This window comes from Cotesia glomerata, linkage group LG6 (genome assembly GCF_020080835.1).
Source record: "Cotesia glomerata isolate CgM1 linkage group LG6, MPM_Cglom_v2.3, whole genome shotgun sequence".
Classification (NCBI taxonomy): Eukaryota; Metazoa; Arthropoda; class Insecta; order Hymenoptera; family Braconidae; genus Cotesia; species Cotesia glomerata.
In genome coordinates, this window is record NC_058163.1 from 9,693,291 (window position 1) to 9,721,225 (window position 27,935).

Here is a 27,935-nt window from a genome sequence, read left to right on the forward strand (position 1 = left end):
TTTAGTAAGAATCTTTTGTAAGAGATCTAGAAATAATCTATGAACGAACTTTACGATATTACACCCCACAGAGGGTTGCGGGGGTGGGTATTAACAATGAAAATTTTTAATTTTCAAGCTATAGCTCCTACAGATTCCAAATTTTAGAGGAAATTTCTGTACGTGATGTAAAAATAATTTATGAACGAATTGTTCTTATTACGGGATTGCGGGAATGTAACAGATCAAAATGAAAACATTTTCTAAACACTTGAGATGTGGAAAAGAAATTTGGCTATTCATTTTAAGAGATTTCGTAAAATCAAAAATTAAAATCGTAAATCCAAAAATGATTATTCATTTTTGGAGAAAGCCACGGGAATGTTATAGTGATTGCACATTGAAAGTTACAATGGATATTCGCTAGAATTATGACATGGATAAACGGTACAGGCCAATCCAATAGAATTTTGAATCTGTGCAAGTCAGAACAATACTCCAATTGAATTTCAAGTCTAGATCTCAAAATACAATTCTATAAAGTGCCCAGCGGAGCGGGCGGATAACAGCTAGTCCACTATAATCAAGTGTTCTACGTTTACGAGGTGATAATGGATAAGGACTGTCAGAGCTCTCAGAAGTTGTAAGAACCTTTAGATCTTTTAGATAAGAGCCTTTAGAAATCTTAGAAGGTCCTGGTCGATCTCCATCATCATCTTTTTGAGCGACATTAGTCATCTCATTACTGCTTTCTTGAGTATCAATATTATCACTATCACTGTAATTAAAGGGAACAGAAATTTTATCAGATCTAGAGCGTAATTTACGTTTTACGAGGTGATAATACTTGATAAGGACCTTCAGAGCTCTCAGAATTTTCTAGTTGATCACTATCATCAACACGTTCTTTTTTTGTAACCTTTTCATCCGAATGCTCTTGACTGAAACTATCATCTTCAGTATTAGAAGTTTTTGGAGTCCCTGGAATTACTAAAGACTCGGGAGTCTCTGGGGGCTCAGAAATTACTGAAGTTTCTGAAGTCTCAGGAGCCTCTGAGGGTTCAGAAGTTACTGAAGCTTCTGAATAAATCTTAGGAGTCTCTGGGAGCTCAGGAGTTATTGAAGTCTCAGAAGTTCCTGGAACCTCAAGATTTGGCTATCATTATCCCGTTTTCTTGTAGCAACTGTTTCATCCCAACTTTTTTGACTGGTATCGTCATCTTGAGCGACATTAATCGTCTCTCTATTGCTCAGTTGAAAATCAATAAAATCACTATCATTCTGAATGGAGAAACCAGAAACGTTGTAATTAGAGCTAGTAGAGGGTCCAATACATGAAGTCGGAGCGTGCTCAGGAGTTATCGGATTACTAATATCATAGTCGTCAGATTTTCTAAAAAGATCGCTGACAAAATCTCTGACTCGATCTCCATTATTATAACGTTTTCTTGAAGTACCTCTTTCATCCCAACTTCCTTGAACGGAATTATCATCTTCAGTGGTGTGGAGTATATCATTTTTTCTTTCTTGAAAATTAGTATTATTATGATCAATGGGATCAGAAGAATCAGAAACTATATCAAGATTTATTGGAGTCTCTGGAGTTACTGGAGATTTGGGAGTCTCTAGGGGCTCAGGAGTCTTTTTCCTTCCATTCACAATATCTATTATCAGTTTCTCTGCATGCCTAAGATCTTTGGATAATAAGACATCTCGATTACCACGTTGCATAAGTAGTTTTCCAAGCTAAAAATAAAATATTTTTATTCGTTATAATTACATTTTAATACAGCTTAGCAGATAGCTGCCAATATTAATAATTTTTAAATTAATATATACCGTAATTTCTTCATTAAGTTGATTAGCAACATATTCAGTAAGTTTTTCGATAACTCCATCCGTTGTCCTTTTGATTCCGGTATTCCCCTGATAGCAACCTTACCTATAACTTACTGTCAATCTACGTCCGCAATTTGAAGCAAACTTGACGGAAAGAGTTGGCAAAGCGAGCGATTACCTATTAGTTACCTATAACTTACTCTGCAAATAGACGTCAAAACTTGCTGTACAAGTATTTCCGTCAAATTGTAGTAAAGTTGAAAGGAAATTTAACTACAAGTTTGATTGTTAACTTGTATTCAAGTTGCGGCCGTACATTTCCGTCAATTTGCTTACAACTGTTGTTGAGTGAAGAATTACCGCCAACTTGATGTATAAATTAACCGTAACTGCTGGAAGTCAATACTTACTGAGAAAGCGCTGGCTATCAGGGTCCTTATCATAATCTTGATTGATTTTTCAAGTAATTTTCTCTCAACAGAAAGATTAGAACTCCCTGTTGGTAAATCTTCAGTATCACTGCGATTGGAGGGTCCCGCAACGTTCTCAGGCCTATTAGAACGTAATTCACGATGATTCAAAATTCTAGCACTCTGAGATAGATGTTCAGGATGAGGTTCTGAAACAATATTTACATGACCGTTAGTCTTTTCTTCTAGAATATCATAAATTGCGCGCTTACCTTCGCTAGAAGTCACTTCTCCTGAGTTCTGAATTTCTTCTTCATTACTTTTATTATCATTTTGAGAAAGATGAGATTTTTCTTCACGAGATTTAGTATCTTCATTAAATTCAAGAGTAGCTTCTTCAGTACTACAACCTTCTGGAAATTCACGAGTAGCTTCTTCATTAATACTACCTTCTTGAGATTCACGAGTAGCTTCTTCATCGCTACTACCTTCTAACAAATAACGTGAAACCATTTTGTCAATTAAAGCTGTAGAATATTTCTTCTTTAAAAAATTTATGAATAAAAATATATAGAAGGTACTAGCAAATTAATAACACAAATTCCCAAGAATTGTTACTCAGAAAATTGTCGATTATTTTAAACAAATCCAAAAATGTAATCTGGATCTTGAAACCAATTTGACTTTTGATGAACTTTAACGTGCAAAACACGAATTCCATATTTAAGTTGACGGACAATGTCAAAATCTTGCGTACGTAAACGATCCATGTTAGCAATGTAGGATAATGATTTTTGCGTGCAAATGAGCGCAAGATCATTCAATTTTCTAGAATTCGGTAGTATTGATAAATATTTAATATGTTCCATATAAGTTTTGTGTGTACGGTAGTGTGAGGTGCATGATGAAAAACACGTTTCTACAAAACTGTATGAGATAGTAAAAGAAAACATAATTATCAATCGAAGTGACATTGTAAATAATTGACATTCCATTTATTGATTAAATAAATGAAAAACTTGAACTGTTTAAATAATTTTTCAATTTCACTATACAGATTAAATAATTTTTTACAACAAAATTTAAGTACGTTATAATTGCTTCGTTTTCGAAAAATATGTCTCTATATTTTTTTTTATTGTTTTTGATAATATCCGGTGAATTGATAAAAATATAAGAAAATTTAAAGAAATAATTGATACTTAACTGTAAAATTCCATATCAATAATTCGATTCATTAATTATGTTATCTATACTTCTATACTAATATTATAAAGAGGAAAGATTTGAGATTTGATTGTTTGAGATCCTAGATAGCTACGACGTTTCGAGAACTATTCCCGCGATGGTGTGTGTGTGTGTGTGTGTGTGTGTGTGTGTGTGTGTGTGTGTGTGTGTGTGTGTGTGTGTGTGTGTGTGTGTGTGTGTGTGTGAACGTATGTAAACCTCATAACTTTTGAACGGCTTGACCGATTTGATCGTGGTTGGTGCCATTCGAAAGGGCTTGACCAAACTTAGATTTTAAATATACTTTGGAACGTTTCAGACCGGTAGATTTTGGGAAATCGTAAAAAAACTACAAAAAAAAATTTTTTCAAATGAGGTTTTTTAAGAATAACTTTTAAACGGCTGTACGGATCAATTCCAAAAACTAATCAGCTCTTATCATAAAAAAACCACGTCGATCGCCGCCAGTCCGGTCAAAATTGGTTGATTCGTTCTTGAGTTATCGTTGACAAAAAAAAAAAAACGGAAGAAAGTGTTTTTTCGGAATTACTCCGAAATTTTTGGTTCTATCAATTTAAACTTGAAGATTCTTCATGAAGCTTGAAAAACTGCGTCGAATGCCACCAATCGCGTGAAAATCGGTTCATTCATTCAAAAGTTATTGCGATTTGAAAATTCAAAAAATAGTGTTTTATCAAACTTCTATCAAACTTTTTGAGCTCGAAGAGCTTAAAAACGTCATGAGTACAATTTCAAGCGTTTAGGTATTAAAATATTTCACACTATTATTAATTTAAGTTTATTAAAATTTATTTTCTATTTTTTAGTTTTTTTTAACTATTATATATTCTCTGTATGGTGATTATGTCTTTGTCACTTTCTAGAAACATCTGCTCTTGATTTCAAAGAATCTGGTCCCTAGATTTTATACCTGGCAACGTGCAAAAAGAAAAGTGCAAAAACAAATCCAGTAATAACGAAAAAATATAAAAATTGTATATTTATCGATGTAAAAATGTTATAATTCGATAAAATAAATAAATTTGAAATTATATCTTGATTATTTTTAGCTTTTAGAAAAATTGGATTAATAAATCGAAAAAAATTTTCTTTTATTTTACATTTATTCATAATTCCTAAGATTATAAAGTTACAGCCTCAGCTAGGAGCTCAATTTGTTTATTAACTATAGCAGAATGAAAAAGATATGAGTAACTTTTATCGTATCTGTTATAGTTAATGAGATATTTCGATTTTAAAAGTAAAAAAAAATTTTTCTTCTTTAATTTTTATAAAGAATTGCAAAAAAATTATACAGAGTGTCCCAGAAGTAACGGACGCCATTGTAGCATCTGATAAACAAAATAATCCTGAGACGAAAAGTCCTTAGCCATTTTTTAATCAGACGCATAGATAATTAATTATTAATTAAAATAACGTCTTTTTATGCGTTATTATATAACAATGATTAAAAAAAAAATGATTCCTTAAGGATTCATTAATTTTCATAACAAGTGGTAAAAAAAATTGTTAATTCACAAATGCGTTTTAAGCAATAAAGAAAATTTTTTTAAGAAACTGTTTTTTTTTTTTTTTTTTTAAGCAATAATTTTCATCAAAGATTATACCCATATAGCAATCTTTTTCAAGGCTTGAGCAAGTCTGGTCTCAATTACGATAGTTGTTAGTGTCTTTTTCCACCTATGGGTCTTCCTCCAGATACTTGTATATAGCAAATTCAATTGACAAGTCTTGAACAAGCCTTGTACAAGAACTTTGGGCCAGATTATAGCTCAAGAATTGTGTAAGAAAATTAAGAAAATCTGAAGATGCTTATCGATAAATTAATTTTATCAATTCTTGAGAAAGACTGACAGCAGAAACATGCTGAATATACTTGTGCAAGACTTGTTCAAGATCAAATGTTTTCGAATGACCGTTCGCATCATTCTATCCCTCCTATATTTACTATAGGATCAGTGGATCTTTTTCAGCTTAACCTTTTAGAGTACAGACCTACTGTTTTATCGATCAAGACAAAATTATTTTGAAATGAGCCTTTGCTGTTAGTTTTTAGTTCGCAAATGCTTTAGAAATGAAAAAATTACTGATAATGACGGATCTTGAGCAAGTCATGGTTAATTGTCTGTTGTGAGTTTCTGATTCAAAAAATGCGTCAGAAAGTTTTTCAATGTACCTTGCATTAGACTTGTCACATATTTCTTGCACAAGATGTCTTGAGCTAGTTATATATAAATCTTGAACCAGTTCTTTTTACATGAACTTGAGCAAGACCCATATGTAGAAAAAGACATTAACAACTATAGCGTTTTTACTCAAGACACTGGCAGGTAAATCTTGCTCAAGTACATGTTACCTGGGATTAGCATTTCCACAGGTAAACAAAATACTGCCCCTGCAGAAAAGTTTGCTAAGCACAAATCAGATGAACATTCTGCTCTCATTTGTGATCTTCTAGGAAGTAGTAACAAGAATTCTCATGAAGAAATGAAACAAGAAGATGATGATGTTAAACCAAGTTCTGTTGGAGATAAAGTTGTTACTTTTAAAGAGAAAAATGGTAGTGTAGAAGAAGGATTAAACAACGACGACAAAAACCAAAAGGAAGAATGTAGATGAAAATCCTCCAACTTTTTATGGTAATAAGATCTGCTTCGTCGTCGTGATTTCATTACTTCACAAACTTTTTATCAATAAACTGAACCCAAAATATTCACTTGCAAGTTATTATTATTTTAGTCAAAATTTATCAAATAAAATTCAATGGGGTTTGTTTTAGGTCTCGTCCAAGCGATCTTGCTCTGAGAAGATATTTGTCGGCTATGACTTATGGTATGTAATTATGCTATAGATACAACATTATTATTTTATTTACTAGTACACATATTTCAGTATAAATATTGAATGTACTGAAATAAAATTTTACATTGAATTTATTTCCATTCAAGTAAAGTATAAATTCCTGGAAATATTTTTGACTATAAGTATTCGGATTATAAGTTTTAAGTTTTCTATAGAAATATTCAAAATCTTACTCAAAATTTTATGATTAGAAAAATTTCTTTTATTAATTATTTCTTCTCTTATTATATAATAATTTTTAACAATTTTTATTCCTAACTAATTTGACAAAAAAAGTTTTCAAATTACTGGTAGATAATTCAATTTAGATCTAATTTTTACATAAAAAGTCAATTTATCGTCTTTTACATCTTAATAATTGTACATAAAATTATCACAACACTGTTATTATTTTTATTTCTTCTTATAATTACCAATACCACTAAAGATAAAAAAATGAATATAAAAATGTTCGCATCTATACAATTTAATCCAAATAAATATTCCTAATTACAACAATACAATTAAAAATCATAATTTACAGTATTAAAATTCATTAATTCAGAAAACCGTTCATTATCAATATAAAAAAATTAACCCAGTTAATCAGTTATAAAAACATTCTATTCACGCAGGCGTTACCTATCGTACTCAACTAATATGAATTTTATAGTATTATGTAAGATTCCAATTATTAAAATTTTTTCAACAGTAGCTATAATACGTTTAATAAAGAAGTAGTAATAATGTTGAGTGACTTTTAAGAGATAAGTTTTTGTGTTAAAATTTTAAATATACTGAGCCAAATTATAATTGAGCAAATTAATAGACTTATATAATATTATTATTATTAGCGTTAAATAAATGAATACATTATAATTATATTTTACGATTACAGTCAATTATTTTATCTTCAAAATCCCGGAATGCAAGATAAACAAAAATATACCTGATCAGCTTAATAACATCGTCTAATTGAAAAATCATGTCCAAACAATGTATACGTAGAACTGATCCGCATCTTCTAGCTGCCTCAAATCAATAAAATATGAATAAATAATTTGTATCCCCAGAATTTAAACTGCATACTGGCTAGTATATTGTTTAAAATTTCCTGCAATTAACAATTAAATATTAATAAAAACAACTAAACTTGATGATTATGAATTCTTACCTTGATAAATATTCTAATTTGCAGTAATATGTTAAGAAGAAGAAGATGAAGGGCCTGGTGAATTGTATCTAAATTGACCATTAATTTGAGGAACAATATCAGGAGTTACCGGTCGACTTTCAACCCCTAAAATTTCGCTATAACCTTCTCTATTATAATCCAGAGTCCAAATTTTTCTCAATTATAGAGTCTAAATCCGTTTGATTATTTTGATTTTCTGAACCAGATTCGATATTAAGACGTTTTAACCAGGGTTCAATCAAATCAGACTCATCAAACATTTTATTATCATCAGTAGCTTCTTCATCATCTACAATGTCTTTTTGACCGATCCTGATAGTTTTTTGTTCTTCTTGGCTATAAGTATCTTCGGGTGAACCATCACCATCATCATCAGTTGCTTCTTCATCACTTCTTTTATCACTTTGAGAATTATCAGTATTTTCGTCACGAAATGCATTATTTTGATATTGATAAGCAGCTTCATCATCACCACCGTCTGGTGAGTCACGAGTAGCTTCTATACCTTCTGGAGAATCACGAGTATCATCTTCACCTTCTGGGGGATCACGAGTATCTTCTTCTCCTTCTGGAGGATCACGAGTATAATCTTCACCATCTGGAGGATCGCGAGTATCTTCTGCACCTTCTGGAGATTCACGACTAGCTTCTTCATTATTACTACCTTCTGGTGATTCACGAGTAGCTTCCTCGTCACTACCACTTTTTAACCAAAAAAGCGTTATCATTTTGTCAATTAAAACTGTAGTATATTTCTTCTTTAAAAAATTTATAAATATGTGGAAGACACTAGCAATTAATTAGCTCGTGGCAAGACCTTGCAATTTCGATTTGTACTTATAGATCCAATGTTTGACTGTCAACTAGTCAATGATTTCGTATGACTTATCATCAAAATATGAGAATTGTACTTGTAATTTATGACTATTCTAACTACAATTTCTGTGGATTTGAATCTAAGCTTTCTATAGCTTAAGGACTATAAGTACCTATTTATTTTATTATTTATTTTATCATACTAAAATCAGCAAATATCTGACAATTTTTTCAAATTTTATAACAAATTAATTGTGATAAAAAAATTTTTTTGGAAATTCGCATTTATTTTTTTTTTTTAATTTATACTCGAGGAATTTTTACTAAATTTTTTTATAATAATTTAACTGTTATAAAAATCTAAAAAAAATAAATTTTTTTCACTTCTTAGGAATTTGTTTCAGTCTTTGGTTGATTAAATTTAAAAATTTGAGCATTATAATTCGTTATTCTATTATCTATACATAATAAATTGAACATAACTAGCATATTTAAGTCATGATACTTAAATTAACAATCATCTAACAATTGTTTAGATTTTTATAATAAAATTATATAATGAAAAAATTTCACATTCCAGTCTGCTGAATTCAGTATTATTTTGATTATTATTAAAAATGTATGCATTATTTAAATTCATTATCATCCATAGATTTTAAAGATTTTTGGTGTTTGAAATAATATTATAACAATATTTGTTTAAAAAAAAAAAACAAAACAAAAAAATATCATTGTTTTAGTTTTAAAATTTGCGCTCAACTAGTGATTTATGATAGCAGTTGAATCAAGATCAATTTTAAGAATTACATTACTATTATCATATAAATATAAATATCAACAATTTTAAATTATAAAAATAGGTAGTGCTATGAAATAAAATCCAATGAAAATAAAGATAAAAGTAAAAATAGTCGACATCTCATAATTTCTTAGGTTTTTCTAATTAAAAACATGATGACAAAAAAATAAAAAATTTCATTTAAAATAAACATTTTGAGTTGATAGAATTATGTGAATTTTCTGCATGGCATTAAGTTTTCTTTATAAATAAATTATCAGCTAGAAAAAATTGAATAGTTAATGTACAGTACCGACGGAAAATTTCCGGACAACCTTCTTGTTTACTTTTTAATTTAAATATGATATATAAACAAATTAACTTGATCTATAAAGAAAATGCTATTTAACTTTACAAAGTGTGTACGATCATGTCATTGACTTTCTTCTTGATTTATTTTATTTTTAATGATCGTTTATCGTTTAATAAATTTTCATCTTGTCCGGAAACTTTCTGTCGGTAGTGTATATCAATTACTCCTAAAAAATTTTTTTACAAATATTGCTTTAAAATAATTGAAAATTGAATTTTTTCAGAAGCTTGAAGAAAAAAAAGTAACATTAACAGATAATCAACTACAAATAATTTCAAGGTTTTAGGAAGATATTCGTTATTCTACTTGAGTAAGTAATAGTAAAGGATATTTTACATTACAAATTAAAGCTTAACTATCCTTGAATAAATCTTGAATATAATTTTCGAGAACTCGTTTACACTCAGGTAAAATAAAAATTTCTGAAAATGTGTTAGGCTAATCCTAATCCTTATAAGTATCTACAGTCTAAATTTTAAGTTTTCTTTAAAATTATTCGAAATCATATTCAAATTTTTATTCAATAAATAAAAATTCTTTTATTAATTATTTCGTCCATTGTTACATGATTATTTTTAGGTCTATCAAGTTAGCTTGGACTCGTCCATCAGGCATTGACTTATTATTCAAGCAACAAAATTTATTTTTGGTGCTAAATTTGTTGCTTTTTTGTTGCTCTATTTAGAATATTGTTGCTTGTTTAGATTCCAAGAAATCAATAATAATGACCGTCCAAGATGGGCTCTGCCACTGCTAGCTTGATATGCCTATTATTTTTAACTAATAATTTATCAGTCAATTTAACTTCTTTTAAATTTCAAAAATTGTACATAAAGTTTACCAAACTACTAAATTTCAAAACATGCATACAAAAATGATCGCTTTTGTACAATTTAATCCAATTTAATATTCCTAATTACAATTATATTTAAAAATTCTAATTTAAAGTATTACATTACAATTCATTAATTCAAAAAATCATTCATCATAAATATAAAAAAATTAACTTAGTGTTAAAATAAAATCGTTCTTGAAATTTGACCTACAATCAGTAATAAAGTCATTCACTCATTCACCGCAGATATACAGTAAATATGCGGTACATTTACGGTTTAAATGCTGTTAATATACCGTAATTTTTCTATTGTTTTGCCGTAAATATTCTGAATTTATTTCGTAATTTTTTCGTAATAATTCGACAAAAAAACTGGCTAAAATAACTGAAGTATTACGGTAAAAATACAGCACTCATATCGTATAAATACCGAATCTTTACGGCATTTTCAAAACCGCGAGGGATAAATTGTTTGTTTCTTCTTCTAGACTTCAGACTGCACATGACCGGTATCTTCTATAAAATTTTTTGTAATTATTAATTAAATATCAATAAAAATAACTAAATTTAATGATTATTATTTCTTACCTTGATAATTATTTTATTTCGCAGCAATATGTTAAGAAGAAGATGAAGATGAAGATTGAGTTGAATCGTCTTGAACTTAAACATCAGATTGAAGATCCTCAGTCGAAGTTCCTGGTCGATCACTATCATCAGTATCACGTTTTGTCATAATAGCTCTTTCATCAATATTTTCTTGACCGACATCAATCATCTCATCACTACTTTCTTGAAAATTAATATTATCATGATCACTGGGATCAGAGGGACCAGGAACGTTGCCAGGTGTAAAATGTAATCCACTATTATCAAGTGTTCTACGTTTACGAGGTGATAATGGATAAGGACTGTCAGAGCTCTCAGAAGTTGTTAGTCGATCACTATCAACAGTATCACTTTCTCTTATAGTAGATCTGTCATCAATATTTTCTTCACCGACATTATCATCTTCTTGAGCGAAATTAAACATTGCATTAATAATTTCTTGAAAATTAATATTTCCATATTCACTGTGACCAGAGGGACCAGGAACGTTTTCAGGTTCAGAACGTAATCCAGAATTATCACCTATTTTACGTTTACGAATAAGTGATAATTGCGCACGTGTGAATAAAGATTCATCGTATTTAAAATTTTTTTGTCGATGATCACTATTATCGTTATCACGTTCCCTTGTCGTAGCTGTTTCATTCCAATTTTTTTCACTGGTACTATCGTCTTGAGCGACATTAATCATCTTACTATTGCTCTCTTGAAAATCAATAAAATCACTATTACTGAAATCAGAGGGACCAGAAACTATATTAGGATTTATTGGAGTGTTAGGAGTTTTTGGAGTCTCCAAAGTTGCTGGAGAATCGGGAGTCTCTGGGGGCTCAGGAATTACTGAAGTTTCTGAAGTCTCAGGCGTCTCTGGGAACCCAGGAGTTACAGAAGTCTCAGGAGTGTCTGGAACCTCAGGATTTGCTGGTCGATCACTATCAGTATCACGTTCTCTTGTAGCAGCTATTTCATTCCAACTTTCTTGACTGGTACTATCATCTTGAGCGACATTAATCATCTCACTATTGCTCTCTTGATTATCAATAAAATCACTATGATTCTGATCGGAGGGATCAGAAACGTTGTCATGAGAGCTACTATGGTGTTCAATATTATCAAACGTTTCAATTTTAGAAGTCGGAGCGTGCTCAGGATTTACCAAAATACGAATAGTATCATAGTCGTTAGATTTTCCGACATGTCTTGCAAGATTAACAAAATTTCTGAGATTGGGAGCGTAATTATTAGGGAATGATTCAATTTTTGTTGCAGGGTATGGATCGTATTTTATTAGAAAAGGAGCTTCAATGACCTGAAGAGTTTCTGGTCGATCTCCATTATCATGTTCTCTTGAAGAAGCTCTTTCATCCCAACTTCCTTGAACGGCATTATCATCTTCAGCGGCGTTGATTATATCATTTCTTCTCTCAGTATGAGGTCGTTGTTCAAAAAGAGATTCTTGATCACTTTTTTCTAGACCGTCATTACTAGTTGCTTGAGAGAATAAACTAATGGATTCATCAAAAAACAAGTCTTGAGATGAGTCTCGATTATCATTCCTATTGGAAGGACCAGCATGTGAGTCCCGACGATTTTCATAAGTACTAGTAGATTTAAGGTCTTCAAGCCTAGAGTGTAATTGAAAACCAAGTGAATCTTCAAAGTCATCAGAATTACCATTAGTATGTGCGTGCCCATTGATTACGCTTTCTGGAGTGTCAGGAACCATGATTTCTTCTTGATCAAAACTCCCTGTTGCTGAATCCATAGTATCTCTGCGATTGGAGGGTCCAGCAACATTCTCAGGCCTAGAGCGTGATTCACGAGGGTTGGAAATTCTGGCACTTTGAGGTGGATGTTCAGGATGAGATTCTGAAACAATATTTACATGATCGTTAGTCTTTTCTTTTAGAATATCACAAATTGCGTGCTTACCTTCACTAGAAGTCACTTCTCCTGAGTTCTGAATTTCTTCTTCATTACTTGTATCATCATTTTGAGAAAAATGAGGTTTTTCAAGAGTAGCTTCTTCAGTACTACAACCTTCTGGAGATTCACGAGTAGCTTCTTCATTAATACTACCTTCTGGAGATTCACGAGTAGCTTCTTCATCGCTACTACCTTCTAACAAATAACGCGAAACCATTTTGTCAATTAAAGCTGTACAATATTTCTATTTTAAAAAATTTATGAATAAAAATATATAGAAGGTACTAGCAAATTAATAAACACGTGGCAAATGCTTGAAATTCCGAATAGTACGTAAAAATGCAACGTATGATGCTCAACTAGTTGATGATCTCATATGACTCATCTACTAAATATGAGAAATAGTATCTATTTTTCGTTAAGCTACGTTTTCCAAGAATTTGGGTCTCAATTTTAGAGAGTTTGCGCACTACGAGTTTATTTATATTTTTGTTTTTAATATAGAAAAATGATTGATAAAAGTTATTAAATTAAAAATGCAATTTTTTTAATTTTTTAGAGAATTTCTTGGTCTTTCGTTGATTAAATTTAATATATTTAAGCAATTATTCATTATTATATTACATTGACGCCATCTTGTTGACGCAAGAGCTTATGAACAAGATGGTGAGAGACTTAAAACATTAAAAACCTATTTTTTTTTTTTTTTTTTTTTTTTATGATTATTGTATAAAAAAATTTTAGAAAATTTTTTATGGTTGAAATGAAATAAATAAAATTGCATAAATATTTATTGAAAAATAAAATAAAAATAATTTTTCTTTTTATTTTAAAAACTAATGCTCAAACTATAGATTATTTTGCAAATCTTTGTAGTTGCATATTGTAACAGGGTAAATTACCCTTAATCGATAAGTCGCCAGAGATCGATAACTTTTCGACTAGCATTTGAGCGCATCGATCTTCGGGCCTAGAGAGAGAGCAGGAGGGGGTATTTTTGGGGTCGTTATATAGACGAGCCATGCGTGGTGTCCGGAGAAGTAGTAAAGTGTTGGAACGAGTAACATCAAGAAGTCCAAAGAAGGAAGCGAGTATCAACCATAGAGTTTCTTCAACCAAATTTACACCAGGTATTGGACTTTGGTAATGATGAGCCTTGGGGCCATATACCCGGCTCATCAAATACACTACTTCTCATTTTATTTATTCAAGTTTGGATAATTCAATTGTTTAATAATTTTGCTCAATAATAATTAATTATTTAATTGAATTGATTCGTTAATTGCTGGGAGCGTTCCTCCTGGGGGTTTATACCCGAGGAATGTTCTAGACCTCTTGGGTTTGCAAGTCGTGAATAATTAATTTTATTAATACAGTTGGTTAATAATTATTAACATCTTGAGATTGGTTTAAATAAATCTATTTTATATTAATTAAATTCTGAACACCGAGAAGGTTCCAATCGACACGACATAGTATTCGGTACCCGAGGTCAAAACGTGCTACGCGGTAACGAACGCCGGTATCCATTTTGAGCGCGCAAATTCCTTGTGAATTTTATTACGCAATAAATCGTAAAATTAACAACTGGATTATTATTACTATTTACAACAATTGAATTATCTTTTATTAAGACTATTTATTGTCTTGAATTAAATATTGATATCGTATTAATTTTGGAAACTATTTTATTATTTGGAAAATTAAGTATTGAGAATCGGCTACTGAGTTTCGACGCAATTGAGATCGAATTAACCGTGGATAATTTTTCGTGAATTTATTTTATATTGAGACAAATTGCTTTATTAATTATTTATAAATCGAAAAATTCCACGTGGTCATTTATATATTGAACTATGGAAGACTAAAATTATTATTGGAATTATTTATAAAAACTATTTATCAGTGTGGATTACGTCCGAGAAAATTTAGTTAGAATTTTACAAAGAATTATTCTTAAGAATTTATTCAAAATTTAAGAAATAAAATTACGAGTTGAAATTGGAGTAAAATTTTACGTCAATATTGTTCCTAAAATTTTATTTAATGTACTGAGTATTAAACTCGTGGATAATTTGGAATAAATTCAAGCGTCGGTTTTTAGTGTAGATTTTTTTGAGAATTAAATTATTAGTTGTGAAAATTGTTTATGATTTTAATCTCGAGCTAATGACTGAATAATTTTAGTAAGAATTGAACGTTGACTTTTTTGGAGTAATTTTGTAATCCAGGAAATAAAAGTAAAGTAGAGTCAGTGTGTGTGTGAGACGCGTGGGTTATGTGTGTGTGAATGCTACCAGCGTTCCTTTGCAAGCGAGCAGTCCGTTTGCGAGGTGTTTCGCTGGTATAGAGCGTGAGGGTCCGGTGGACAGCGCGACTTAGTTAGAAACTGCGGTATAGACGCTCCATAAGAGGGTACCGTCAGGATTAAGAATTTTGATAGAGCGTGAGGGTCCGGTGGACAGCGCGACGTAAGGATACAGTCGACGCTCTCTGTATTGGACCTCTCTGTATTTGACCGCTCTCTGTATTTGACCACATTCTTCCTCTGTACTTGACGATTTTACATAGCTCTTATGGACAAGGACGAGTCAAATACAGAGAATGGTCCTGTACGGGCGAGTCAAATACAGAGAGCGTTGACTGTAGTGTGGAGTGTGTGCGTGAGCTGCAGAGGCTTCTTGGCTTACGTTGCAGTCACTAGGCTGTTGCTTCTGTAGCCAGGCGTTGTTGATAAGCCCTCGTACACTGATGTCTCTGTACGAGGTGTCTTGTTGATAAGTCGGAGTCGCCGGTTTTAGCCCGAAATCCTCCGTTAGATATAAGTTGTAGTAGCGACTTTCCGGGGGAAAGCGTGAAGTAAGTTTAGTTGTAAGTAAATTAGTCGTAAGTGAGCGGTGTACGTGCAAGGGCACGAGTTGTTATCATATTTTGTTGTTAAATAAATACCGGTCATTTTTGTTAAATAAAAATTTATTTCTTTCAGACCACCTTCCTCCACTCTCTCTCCCTATAGATTATAAGCTCAGCTCTGGTTTCCGGTTCCAGGAACCGAGATACAAAATCCTGGTGGCGCCCTTGTTAATTTAGAATCATTTTTGCTAGGTATTGTTTTATTTCTATTAAATTAATTAAGGGGCCAATGAGCGGAAAACCACCCGTTACAATATATTATACTAATTTTTAAGTTACATGAAAACAATAACTGAAATAATAACATTTAATATATTACTGTTATATATAACCTAAATTTCGAGAGTTATATTGTTGAACTATAAATAAATTTATAAACAACCCGAGAAAAAATGTTTCTATATAATCATATATAATCATATATGACTATATATGATTATATATGGAATCACATATATAATTATATACAATTATATATAATCATATATAATTATATATAATCATACATGATTATATATGGAATTGTATATAAGATTATATATAATTATATGACTATATATGGAGCAATATACAGCCATGCAGGATTATATATAGTTCCATATACAATTATATATAAGTATATATAATTATATATAATCATACATGATTATATACCGAATTGTATATGAGGTTATATATAATCATATATAATTATGTATGACTATATATGGAGCAATATAAAACCAAGCAAGATTATATAGTTCCATATACAATTCCATATATAACCATACATGATTATATATGAAATTGTATATGAGGTCATATATAATCATATATAATTATAAATGACTATATATGGAGCAATATACAGCCATCCAAGATTATATATAATCCTATATATAATTATATATAATTATATATGCTTATATATAATTAACATATATAAAAATTTTTTCTTTGAAAAAAAATTTTTTTTTGGTAATCACGAAAAGTGTAAAATGATGTTTATAATTACGTTTAAATAATTCTGAAATACAAAATTTGTTACATTTCCTATGAGATGTTTTGGTCTGCTCTGCTACTACCTAATAGCAAAATCATTATTTATTTTATTATTTAAATAAGTGTTATATTATAATGAGATTCGGTCAAATAAATAAATTATGAATTATGACTATCCAAATATATTATAAAATTAATTTTTATATTATATTTATGATAAACTCATATGATACATTATGTAGATCATAGAATCATTGTCATCTAAGACAGTAGCACAGCAGACAGAAACTTCAAGACGCACGGAGATCACTAAAGTTAAGCAGCGTTGAGCAGGGTTAATAGTTGGATGGGTGACCGCTGGTGTTATAGCCGTAAAATTATAGCTAGATATTTTATTTTGCATTATAATTGGTTACAGAGAATCGCGTAGGACCATATTAAATACTATATCCATAAAATTAACCCAATAATTAATTAGATGTAATAAATATATAATTAAATATTGTTATATATAATTATATATGATTAGATATGATTATATTTGGCCATTTTTCATATATAATCATATATAACCAATTTATATATAAATATATATAATTATATATGAATATTTTTTCTCGGGAATAACATCATTAATAACAGAAACAAGTAATGTGATGTTATAAAAAAACATCAGCAATGTAAAAGAATAAAGTTATAAATAAATTTATAAACAATAACATCATTAATAACAGAAACAGGTAATGTGATGTTACAAAAAAAATATCAACAAAATGTAAAATAATAAAGTTAACAAATATAAAAGTACGTAAATTATATGACACTTAAATTAGCAGATACTTTTTAAAATTTTTAATTATTCATTTTAATTAAAAAATGCCGTTTATAATTTTTTATATCTTTTAAAGATGGACTTTTTAAAATAAATTATTTTTGTTATAATTTATTTTTTATAAAAATTCTAAAAATCATTAAAAGTCTGTTAATTTCAGTATCATTAAATTTTTTCTATTATATTAAAAAAAATAATTTATTTATTAGAAAAAATCAAAAAATTTTTATGTATTAATTATTTATAAAAATATTATCTACAAATATTGTTGTCTGCAAATTTTTACTAATTGGTTTGTTTTCAGATACGAAAATAAAAAAAGTAACGGTAATGGATCAAGCTTCAGAAAAAAATACTAGCATCAGCATTTCTACCGGTGAACAAAATACTGTCCCTGCAGAAAAGTTTGCTAAGCACAAATCAGATGAACATTCTGCGGTCAGTTGTGATCTTCGAGGAAGTAGTAATAAGGATTCTCGTGAAGAAATGAAACAAGAAGATGATGATGTTAAACCAAGTTCTGCTAGAGATGAAGTTGATACTTCTAAACAAAAAAATGATAGTGTAGAAAAAGAAGGATCAAACAACGACGACAAAAACCAAGAGGAAAAATATGATGTAGATGAAGAACACGGAGTAGGACTATATTGTGATGAAGAGGATAATCCCTTTGAAGATGTTTACGAAGAGTTAGACTCAGATAGAGATGATGATTATTATTAAGGCTGCGTAACAAAATACCCGCAAAGATAAAATATCCGAACGTCCATATCTCAGTAACTAATTATCACACAGAAAAAGAAAGAGTAGTTTCAATAATTACAAAAAATGGTTTTTTGAACAAAAAAAATTCTTTTTCTTCTGTTAAGATAAACACGGGTATTTTATCTCCGGCTTTTTTGTCGTGTTACCATTACACATATAGAAAGGTTTGTTTGAATCGAAAGAAAAAAATTTTATAATAAGGAAAAACAATAAATTTCTCAAGTCAAGAGAAAAAATTCTTGTGTTAAAATAAAACTCTTGGATTAAAAAAAAATTTTTTGACTCAAGAATTTTTTCTCTCGTCCCAAAAAATTTATTGTTTTCCTTATGTTGATCTTGATTCAAGAATTTTTGTCTTGAGTTCATTTAACCTTTCTACCAATGTATTAAACATCGATCTTATATGAATTCATCTTTGGATTTAACGTCAATCCAAATAGAGTTCTCCCACTTTAACCGTCTCACACTATCGCCCTCTTGCGCCTAGACCAGCGTATTATTGCACATTAAATATTAAAAAAATTAATTAAAAATTGAGTTTAAGTTAAACAAATTAACATTTATATTTAAAAAATTCTAAAAAAATCAGTGAATTTTTTGATTACAAATTTATTACTGCGTTAATGATAAAAAAATCATAATAAGCTTACCAAAAATAAACAAAGCCGCCATGTTTATTTCCATATTTATTTTTCAATAATTAATATAAAATTAACAAAAGGTTTAAAAAAGAAACCACATAGTAAACACCAAGTAGTTCTAAATTAAATATTTATAAAAACTTTTCTTTTCTTGATAATCACTAAAATAGATTTTTAATTTGGAGAAAACTATTCACTCTAATTAGTCGTACACCAGCACCGTATAAATATTCGACAGTCTTACGGGTGCAACTGGGGCACTCGTGACGTCACAAAAATTCTTACTCAGGACGCGGCAAAATTTGAATGAGTAAAATATATTCAGGCGCTTAATTTATAATTATAATTAACATAATATAACATTAAATAATTTATTATTTATCAACTACAAAGCACATGCATTTCTCTATCATTTATAGGATAAATTTTATTATTATTAGGGTCATTCCACGTCAAATCGACCAATAGTTGGACTCGACCCCTTTCGATTTGGATAAATTTTGGTCAGAAGTTTTCTTTTATCCTATAACGAAGTTCTGCCAAAGGAAAAAAATTAAAAAAATTTTTTTCAAAAGTTATGCAAAATCCAAAATTTCACTATTTTCCATATTTTTTAAATTTATGTTTCAAAAATCTCGAAAACTATTGCAATTAAAAAAATCGCTTATGGTAAACTTCAAAGGGGACACTTGGGGCTATTAAAAAAAAAAAATTTCCAAAAAAAAATTTTGAAAAATCTCCAATTTGTGAAATTTTGAATTTTTGAAAATTGTCAAAATTGACCGTCGACAATAAATTTTTGGCTCAAATTTTTTTGTGTACTACCTTGTACCAATCTTAAAAGATCCTGAAATTTTTGGAACTGTGTTTTTTGTTTTTTCAAAAATATGAATTTTTGAAATTTGTTAAAAAAAAATTTTTTCTTAATTTTTTTTTTTTTTTTTTAATCAGTTTGGCAAATCGCGTAATTTTGATATTTTGAACAGTTGAAATTTCATTTAGTGGCATAATGATGAGAAAAAAAACATTAATGATATTTGTTTATTATTGGTTATTAATTTATTTAATAGGGCTTTTTACGTGTAAGTTTACTTGACATTCTGTTACGAAAATTTTTTTTTCTTCAATTCTTCAGTTACTGTTGTTGCTCCTTTTCTTTTTCTTAACCTGAAAAATGTTAATATGACTTAAATCTTTAAACCCAAACTTAAAATAGATAAAGTACTAACACAGAAATTTCAGATTTTTACCTGCTTTTAATATCTGGTTCTTCAACGAACTCGTAGATATCTGTATTTTTTAACCGGAAATCCTTTCCTTCCTCAGATGAGGATGAGGTTTTTACTCTCATCACATCACTTGAAATGGGAATAGCGGCATGACAATTTCGGATTCCTTGTACTGGCAGAGCATTTTTAAATCTCTGGTTAAGTTTTTTTTGAGTACGCTGAATCTGCTCATTTGAAACAAAGTCACAATTGATTCCGTGAACATTTTCTTTTGCCCATTGGAATAGCTCATCAGGTGTTTGAATTTGGTCGTCAGCTTTAGATTGGAGGTTGGCTCTGTCAACCTTCCGTTTTAATGTTCCGCCTAAACCATCACTTGGACCTTTTCCATGTGAAGTTGCAAAATAATGCCATTCCGCTGGTATTTGAAAATCTTCCTCATGATGCAGCAAGTTCAACAAATTGTACCGATTTTTATATTGAGATGCTGCACCATCCGAAAAATAAATTATTTTAGAAATGTCTGGGATTTTATTTTTCAGAAACGATGTCAGTACTTCCTGGAAACTATAAACTGCTGTTGTATTATGCGTCAAGTTGTCTGAAATGATTATCAAATTTAGAGGTACTATATTGTCGACATTTTCATCAATGGATCTATAATAGCAAGCAAATGGATGGATTGTCGCTTGACTATTATTCCAATAAGCTCCTTGGACACTGTTTTGAATTAAAACGAGTAATTTTCTGAGAAGTCAGCAACAACAAGTACTTGTCCAACTTCGAGATTCTTTTTCGTAGTTTGAAAAAATTCAGCCTGTTGACGAGCAATAAAATCATGCTGAAGGAATTTTGGAATAGATTCTACCAAATTATCAACGAAATCATCAGTTGATTTCACAATCGTTTCCAAAGAACATCGATCTACTTGAGTCCATTGTTTATACGTTATTTCATCTACAAAGTTATCATTGAAAATATTTTCGATCGTTCTTCTTAATTTTGTCGAGCCAGGACAGTTACTACAGGTTCCCAAATAGCAGTCACTCGTAGGCCGAGGACAAATAACCATTTTCAAGCAATCTCGATATGAAGAAAACGGTTGACTTTCATCGCTACATTTTAATTTGTCAAGTTTTGCACCATGAAATGACAGTTTAAAATTTTCGTGAATGAGACAGACACAAACTACGTGAGTGCCAGATGAACCTGCTAGAACACATTCAGGGGCTCTCAGACTAGCAAATTTTGAAAAACTGACTTTTTCAAATGGGTATTTCTGCTTGAACAATTGATAAATTTCATTTAAATTACCCAAAATCAGCCGTTTTTGTTTTGGAACCCGTTGACCATTCTCATGAACAGATTTAAATTCTTTTTTACCTGGTAACTCTCTACTTACATCTTGATTTCGATAAAATTGTTGAATTTTCTCTTCAGTAGTTTTAATAATGAATGACCTTTTGTTTCTTTGTGGAGTGAATAGAATGCCATCTTCACTGACTTTTTGTTTTACTTTTTTCACCATGTATGTAGATGCTTCAAAAACATCAACAATTTTTTCTGTTGACCAACTTAAAGGCAAAACAGATAAAATCTGTAATTTTTCACTCACTTTGCTGCAGTTATTAAATTTTTCTTTTAGCTGATTTATTATTTCTTTTCCGGTTAATTCAGGAGTATCTTCAATGTTCAATTGTTTATTTTTAATTGTGTCAGAATCATTTTCCATAAGATGTTCAAAGCATGATTGCAGTTTCGATGTCATCTCATGATATTTCCGTTGAGCGTATGTTTTTGATCGATCTAAATCTTTTTTTTTTACAGGAGATAAATTAAAAATTTTGGCAATAGAATTAAGGCGATCTAGATGTATTTCAGTAGGTGTAAAAGTTTCACCGGTTGAGCTGCACATTTCAGATGTTGAAGTTGTCACATTTGACAACTGCAAGTTCTCAGATAAATTAGAGGACATTTTTTCGTCCACCAGGCTTTGAATTAATATTGGAGTTCCTACTTGGTCAGGTGTTTCGGATGGTTTTGATGATTTGGAAACGGAATCTTCAGAGACACTCTCAACTAGTTGACTTTCTTCGACATTCACAGTTTTTTCAAATATTTCAACTTCATTTTGATGTTCTGGTAATTCACTATAGACTCTTTTAGTACACGAAATGCATAGTTTACTTCCCGGTATAATGGAAGGTAACCTAATCTTACACTGTTCGAACAATTTTAAACTGACTGGTCTCAAAGATTTACGAACTATACTGTCATGAAGTTTAAAGGGATCAGCACAAGATTTTTGATTTGAAGTATATTTGATACGATACTGTTTGTCATGTTGAGAGCAAATAAAACTAACATCTGTACCACTTCTAGAATTCAGAGTAATCTGATCTTCGTCAGAAAAATCTTTGCAGTTAATAAATTTTTCTTCAGAGCATATTTCATTCTTAAATAATCCAATCGAACACTTTTTATTTTCCATCACTAATCTCTTATTTTTTCTGCACTCAAAATTTTAACTAGATAATGTCCTCAAATTAAACATTTGATAAGATAATTGTTATAAGTTATTTAGAATTTGAAGAAAGAGTTATTTCTAGACACTTACTTAGAATGATGACTGTCTTCGAAATAAAAATCAGAAAGGTTAACTTTATCTTACACGTAAAGATTCAAACGTCACGCCACAGATGTCACCACTTCTTCTACTTTAACATCAAATGATAATACAGGTGTCAGTATCATTTTTTTTACGAGTTTTATTTTGAAAATGATCCCAAAAAATGTCATTAATGTTTTTTTTCTCATCATTATGCCACTAAATGAAATTTCAACTGTTCAAAATATCAAAATTACGCGATTTGCCAAACTGAATAAAAAAAAAAAAAAATTTAAGAAAAAATTTTTTTTTAACAAATTTCAAAAATTCATATTTTTGAAAAAACAAAAAACACAATTCCAAAAATTTCAGGATCTTTTAAGATTGGTACAAGGTAGTACACAAAAAAATTTGAGCCAAAAATTTATTGTCGACGGTCAATTTTGACAATTTTCAAAAATTCAAAATTTCACAAATTGGAGATTTTTCAAAATTTTTTTTTTTTAATAGCCCCAAGTGTCCCCTTTGAAGTTTACCATAAGCGATTTTTTTAATTGCAATAGTTTTCGAGATTTTTGAAACATAAATTTAAAAAATATGGAAAATAGTGAAATTTTGGATTTTGCATAACTTTTGAAAAAAATTTTTTTAATTTTTTTCCTTTGGCAGAACTTCGTTATAGGATAAAAGAAAACTTCTGACCAAAATTTATCCAAATCGAAAGGGGTCGAGTCCAACTATTGGTCGATTTGACGTGGAATGACCCATTAATATTATAAATATTTCTTGAAATTTTTAGTTTTTTTATCATAATAAATGCGACGATTATCATCCAAGATTAAATATTAAAGTTAAAAATTTTTTCCATTATTAGTATTACTTACATAAGCAATGTATGAGGCATTCCATACCAAATTGTACAACTCAAAAAAAGTTTTTTTTTCATTTCGTAATTTGTGGATATTATTTAGTATCCATCAAAAAAATTTTTCCGATAAATTTTGGGATTTTTTTTTATCACCAGTTCTAAAGATATCGAATTTTGACGAATAAAAAACCTTATTCTCTTTTGGTTTTTCGCTCATAACTTCTACAAAAATGGTTCAAATCCGAACTTTTTTTTTTCAAAATTCTTATTGTTCTTTACATAATTTAATATCTCTTAAATTGGTGATAAAAAATCTCAAAATTCATCTAAAGAAATTATTTGATGGACACTAAAAAATATTCTAAAATTACGAAAATCAAAAATAAATTTTTTAAACTGTACAATGTGGCATGGAATGTCCCATACATTTTTTTTTTTTTTAAATTAAATATTTGTCTTATAAACAATAATCGGTGTATTTATCATGTTCAAAAATCTGGAAAAACGGTTAACCCTAAAGGCCATCCCTGGAACTTCCCGCTATGCACTAGTTCAAAACAATCGAAAAATGATCTATTCCAAAGTTTTAAGCTTTCGAGCTCAAAAACACAACTCTTATAATTATTATAGCTCGTAAAAAGATATGAAAAAATAATTTATGAACAAATTTTACGATAGCTCACCCCAAAGGAGGTTACGGGGGTGTTAACAATGAAAATATTCAATTTTCAAACTATAGTTCCTACAGACTCCCAATCTAATTAGAATCTAGCGTTAACAATGAAAAATTCTTGCTTCCAAACAATAGTTTCTATGGACTCAGCGTTTTGTAGGAATCTTTTTAACTTCCCGCTAAGAAAATTGAAAATTTTCAAAAGTTGGGAAATTATTGGTTTTACCTAATAGTTTTCCGAAAATCGAGTTTTCAACGGATGTTGACGTTTTAAGATACCAGGAAGCTTCCCCGAATGTTTCCGCGATGATTTCTGTACGTCTGTATGTATGTGTGTGTGTGTGTGTGTTTTTTTTTTTTTTTCCCTAAGGGGGGGAATTCTTTTTACGGATTCTAGGCATAGTTGTTTGGCCTGGATATGTGGCGACTCGACGCAGCGTCATACTAAAACTCGACACTAACGCCCCTACTCACTAAACCCTAAACCCCTTTTCCTTCCTTCCTCTAATCCCTCATGGAAACCGCCGTCAGGCATTACTTCGTGAAGGGAGGATCTAGCTACTGCTCTTCCTTCTGGTGGCTAAGGTGTTAACTACCTTCCTTCTATCTTCTGCTATTTGCTCTTCTTCTTTCGGTGGAACGCAAGTCTTTAAGGACTTCTGTTGCAAACGTGTTGGTAGCGTTCTAGGCAGCTTCTGATGACAACATTGCTTCCACTAGTGAATCTGGTTGCATTCTCTGGTTCAGGATCCTCTCCAGTTCTTCACGCTGTGGATCGAAACGAGGACATACAAAGAAGACGTGCTCCGCGTCTTCAGCAGCTCCTGGGCAGGACGGGCACTCCGAAGAGTCATCGTGCTTAAAGCGGTGTAGATACTCTCGAAAACACCCATGTCCCGACAACATCTGCGTAAGATAGTAATTGACCTTACCGTGATTCCGGTTAAGCCAAATGTCGATCCGAAATATGAGACGGTGCGTCCACCTACCCTTCTCCGCAGCATCCCATTGTAGTTGCCATCGGCCTATGCTCTTCTGCCGTTCTTCAATTCTAAGTTCTTCAGGGATCAGTGCAGTTGACCTTTTTCGTTGGTAAAGGGCCCGTCTTTCCTCTGCTAGAACTCTAAGAGGTAGGGTTCCAGCAATGACGCACACTGCTTCTTCTGATATAGTGCGGAAGGCACTAGCTACTCGTAGGGCACTCAGTCGATATACTGGTCCAGCCTTTCTCCATGATTCTTGTGTCTTTAATGCGTCGGCCCAAATGGATATTCCGTAAGTGAGCACCGATATGACTACTGATGACAATAATAGCCTCCTGCTCTGTTTTGGGCCTCCGACGTTCGGCATCAGTCGTGCGAGACTAGCCCTCACTACTGACGCTTTGGCACTGACATGTTCCACTTGCTGCTTGAAGTTGAGTCGGGCATCAAGCATCACTCCCAAATATCGGATATAAGGTTGTGATGTGATTTCTTGTTCGCCGACTTTCAGCTTAATGGTCTCTATCACTTTTCTGCTGGTAATAAGTACTGCCTCAGTCTTGTATTGCACCAGTTGCAGGTTCACTGCGTCCATCCACCGGTTAACGTGCTCAAAAGTGAGATCGAACATATGATTTATCTCGTCAAGGTGTTTGGCAACGATCACTACGGCTACGTCATCTGCATATGCTACGAGTTTGACGTTTCTTGGCAGAGTTAGTCTTAATAGACCGTCATACATAATGTTCCACAGGAGCGGGCCTAGAACTGAACCTTGTGGTACCCCTCCAGTAATATCATACTCCCTCGGACCGTTCTTCGTGTCATACTTCAGGACCCTGTTTTCAAAGTAGCTTGCTACGATCTTAAGCAGGTATTCTGGTACATTCTTCTCTTGGAGGGCCTGCATGATGCATTTCCAATTGGCGGAGTTGAAGGCGTTTCTGATGTCTAGTGTCGCCACCAGGCAATACTTCTTCGTTCCACCTTTCCATCTGGTTCCTGCGATTGCTTCCTTGGCCGTATCAACAACCTGTTTGATTGCGTCCAGGGTTGATCGTCCTTTCCGGAATCCATACTGATTGTCTGCCAGGAGTGGGTCGACTACTGCTTCAATTCTCTGGTGAATTATGCGCTCAAATATCTTACCCGCCGTATCTAACATGCAAAGTGGTCGGTAAGATGACGGTTCTTCTGGTGGTTTCTTCCCTTTGGGTAACAGTACCAATCGTTGCTGTTTCCACTTACGAGGAAAAGTCCCCTCCTTGAGGCATGCATTATAAGCGTCGAGGAATAATGTTGGAGCTGCCTTTATGATGGTTTTCAAGGCTTTATTAGGGATTCCGTCCAATCCCGGCGCTTTATTATTCCCTACACGGTTACAGGCCTCCAATAGTTCTTCTTCAGTGACAGGTGGAATGTCGTCCAGTTCGCCTAGCGCCAACTGGTAATCGAAGTTGCGTTGCTGTGGGAACAGTGCAGTGACGATTTTCTGAAGAAGTTGAGGACACGTAGGTGATGGCATTTGTTGTTTTTTCAGGTGGGTCATAACCACCTTATAAGGCCTACCCCACACGTCTTTATCCACCTCGTATATAAGCTCTTTCCAGCATCTTCTTTTGCTCTCTTTGATGGCTTTATTCAGTTCACGACGCGCCTTTTTGTACTCTGCGATCAGCTCCACTGAGTTGAGCCGTTGATAGCCGCGCTGGGAGATTCTTCTCTTTCTATGACACTCTTTACGGAGGACGCTGATGTGGTCGTTCCACCAATGCACCGAAGGTCTCGAATTTATGCCACGTTTACGAGGCATACTGGCATCACAAGCATGTGTTACTCTTCTCATCAGGTCCTTAGTATGTTGTTCTGCACATCCAGTGTTGATCGGATCACCATCGAGGGCTGTTAGCAATGCTTCTGGGTCAAAAGATTTCACCTTCCAACCAACGATGTTAGACTGCTTGATTGGTCTCTTGAGGTTCTGGTCGTTTGATATTTCCCAGAATATCGCATGATGGTCGCTGGAAGTGTAGATGTCCAACACTTTCCAGTTGTAGTCACCTCTAGCAAGGCTATTACTGACAAAAGTGAGGTCTACAATTGAGCTTGCGTCACCTTCGGTGTAGGTCGGCGTATCACCACTGTTGAGCGAAACTACATCTAGTGTAGTAAAGGCCTCTAGTAGTGCTTTCCCTCGTGCGTTGGTATGTTTGCCCCCCCCCAGTCAACTGCCCAGGAGTTGAAATCCCCGGCTATCGCTACTGGATGGTATTGCTTCGCATCTTCAGTTAGTCGATCCAAGAAATCAGTGAAGTCAACAATGGAGAGGCTAGGTGGTGCGTAGCAGCTATAGAAGCGGATGCCCTCTACTGATACTGCTACAAAGCCGGCATTGCTGTTGTCGACTGCATTTTGGAAAGGGAGCTTGCCACATGACCAGATGACAGCTTTGGATGTGCTATCAGCTTCCCAGGGTTGGGTACTCAGGTGTTTATATGGCTCTGCTATTAGTACCAAGTCAAGCTCTAATTCTCGCACGGTCTGCATGAGCAGGTCATGCGCGGCCTCACAGTGATTGAGGTTAAGCTGTAAT

General features: G+C 31.9%; 3 protein-coding genes and 1 long non-coding RNA gene across 4 annotated transcripts; 2 read left to right on the forward strand and 2 right to left on the reverse strand.

The window, feature by feature from the left end:
- Nucleotides 1–386: 386 nt before the first annotated feature.
- On the reverse strand, nucleotides 387–16,073 carry LOC123267876 (sporozoite surface protein 2-like). The gene is made up of 6 exons (XM_044732762.1): nucleotides 16,068–16,073; nucleotides 13,494–13,500; nucleotides 11,138–12,017; nucleotides 11,010–11,101; nucleotides 526–622; nucleotides 387–455 (listed from the first exon to the last, which is right to left on the reverse strand). Exons 3-6 carry the CDS (start codon nucleotides 11,936–11,938, stop codon nucleotides 387–389), a joined length of 1,059 nt encoding a protein of 352 aa, XP_044588697.1. The 5' UTR covers nucleotides 11,939–12,017; nucleotides 13,494–13,500; nucleotides 16,068–16,073.
- On the forward strand, nucleotides 938–1,374 carry LOC123267133. The gene is made up of 2 exons (XR_006509976.1): nucleotides 938–1,038; nucleotides 1,096–1,374. It is a non-coding gene; the product is annotated as an uncharacterized LOC123267133 (long non-coding RNA).
- LOC123267126 (secreted acidic protein 2-like) lies at nucleotides 7,497–8,255 on the reverse strand. Its single transcript, XM_044731652.1, has 2 exons — nucleotides 8,039–8,255; nucleotides 7,497–7,933 (listed from the first exon to the last, which is right to left on the reverse strand). The coding sequence occupies exons 1-2, from the start codon at nucleotides 8,238–8,240 to the stop codon at nucleotides 7,644–7,646; spliced, it is 492 nt and encodes a 163-aa protein (XP_044587587.1). The 5' UTR covers nucleotides 8,241–8,255; the 3' UTR covers nucleotides 7,497–7,643.
- A 1,399-nt stretch (nucleotides 16,074–17,472) lies between the features above and the next one.
- Nucleotides 17,473–18,544, forward strand: LOC123267129 (protein PFC0760c-like). The gene is made up of 2 exons (XM_044731655.1): nucleotides 17,473–17,483; nucleotides 17,880–18,544. The coding sequence occupies exon 2, from the start codon at nucleotides 17,906–17,908 to the stop codon at nucleotides 18,296–18,298; it is 393 nt and encodes a 130-aa protein (XP_044587590.1). The 5' UTR covers nucleotides 17,473–17,483; nucleotides 17,880–17,905; the 3' UTR covers nucleotides 18,299–18,544.
- The last annotated feature ends 9,391 nt before the right edge of the window (nucleotides 18,545–27,935 follow it).

Excerpts from the sequence above, each read along its gene's own strand:
- LOC123267126 (XM_044731652.1), bottom strand. The coding sequence starts at position 8,240 with ATGATAACGCTTTTTTGGTTAAAAAGTGGTAGTGACGAGGAAGCTACT. Across the intron at positions 7,934-8,038 it reads TCCCCCAGAAGGTGAAGATG|ATACTGATAATTCTCAAAGT; the intron begins ATACTCGTGATT and ends TTCGTGACGAAA.
- LOC123267876 (XM_044732762.1), bottom strand. The coding sequence starts at position 11,938 with ATGATTAATGTCGCTCAAGATGATAGTACCAGTCAAGAAAGTTGGAAT. Across the intron at positions 11,102-11,137 it reads ACGTTCCTGGTCCCTCTGAT|AGTGATGAGATGATTGATGT; the intron begins CCCAGTGATCAT and ends TTTCAAGAAAGT. Across the intron at positions 623-11,009 it reads GATAGTGATCGACCAGGAAC|AACTTCTGAGAGCTCTGACA; the intron begins TTCGACTGAGGA and ends AAAGGTTCTTAC.
- LOC123267129 (XM_044731655.1), top strand. The coding sequence starts at position 17,906 with ATGGATCAAGCTTCAGAAAAAAATACTAGCATCAGCATTTCTACCGGT.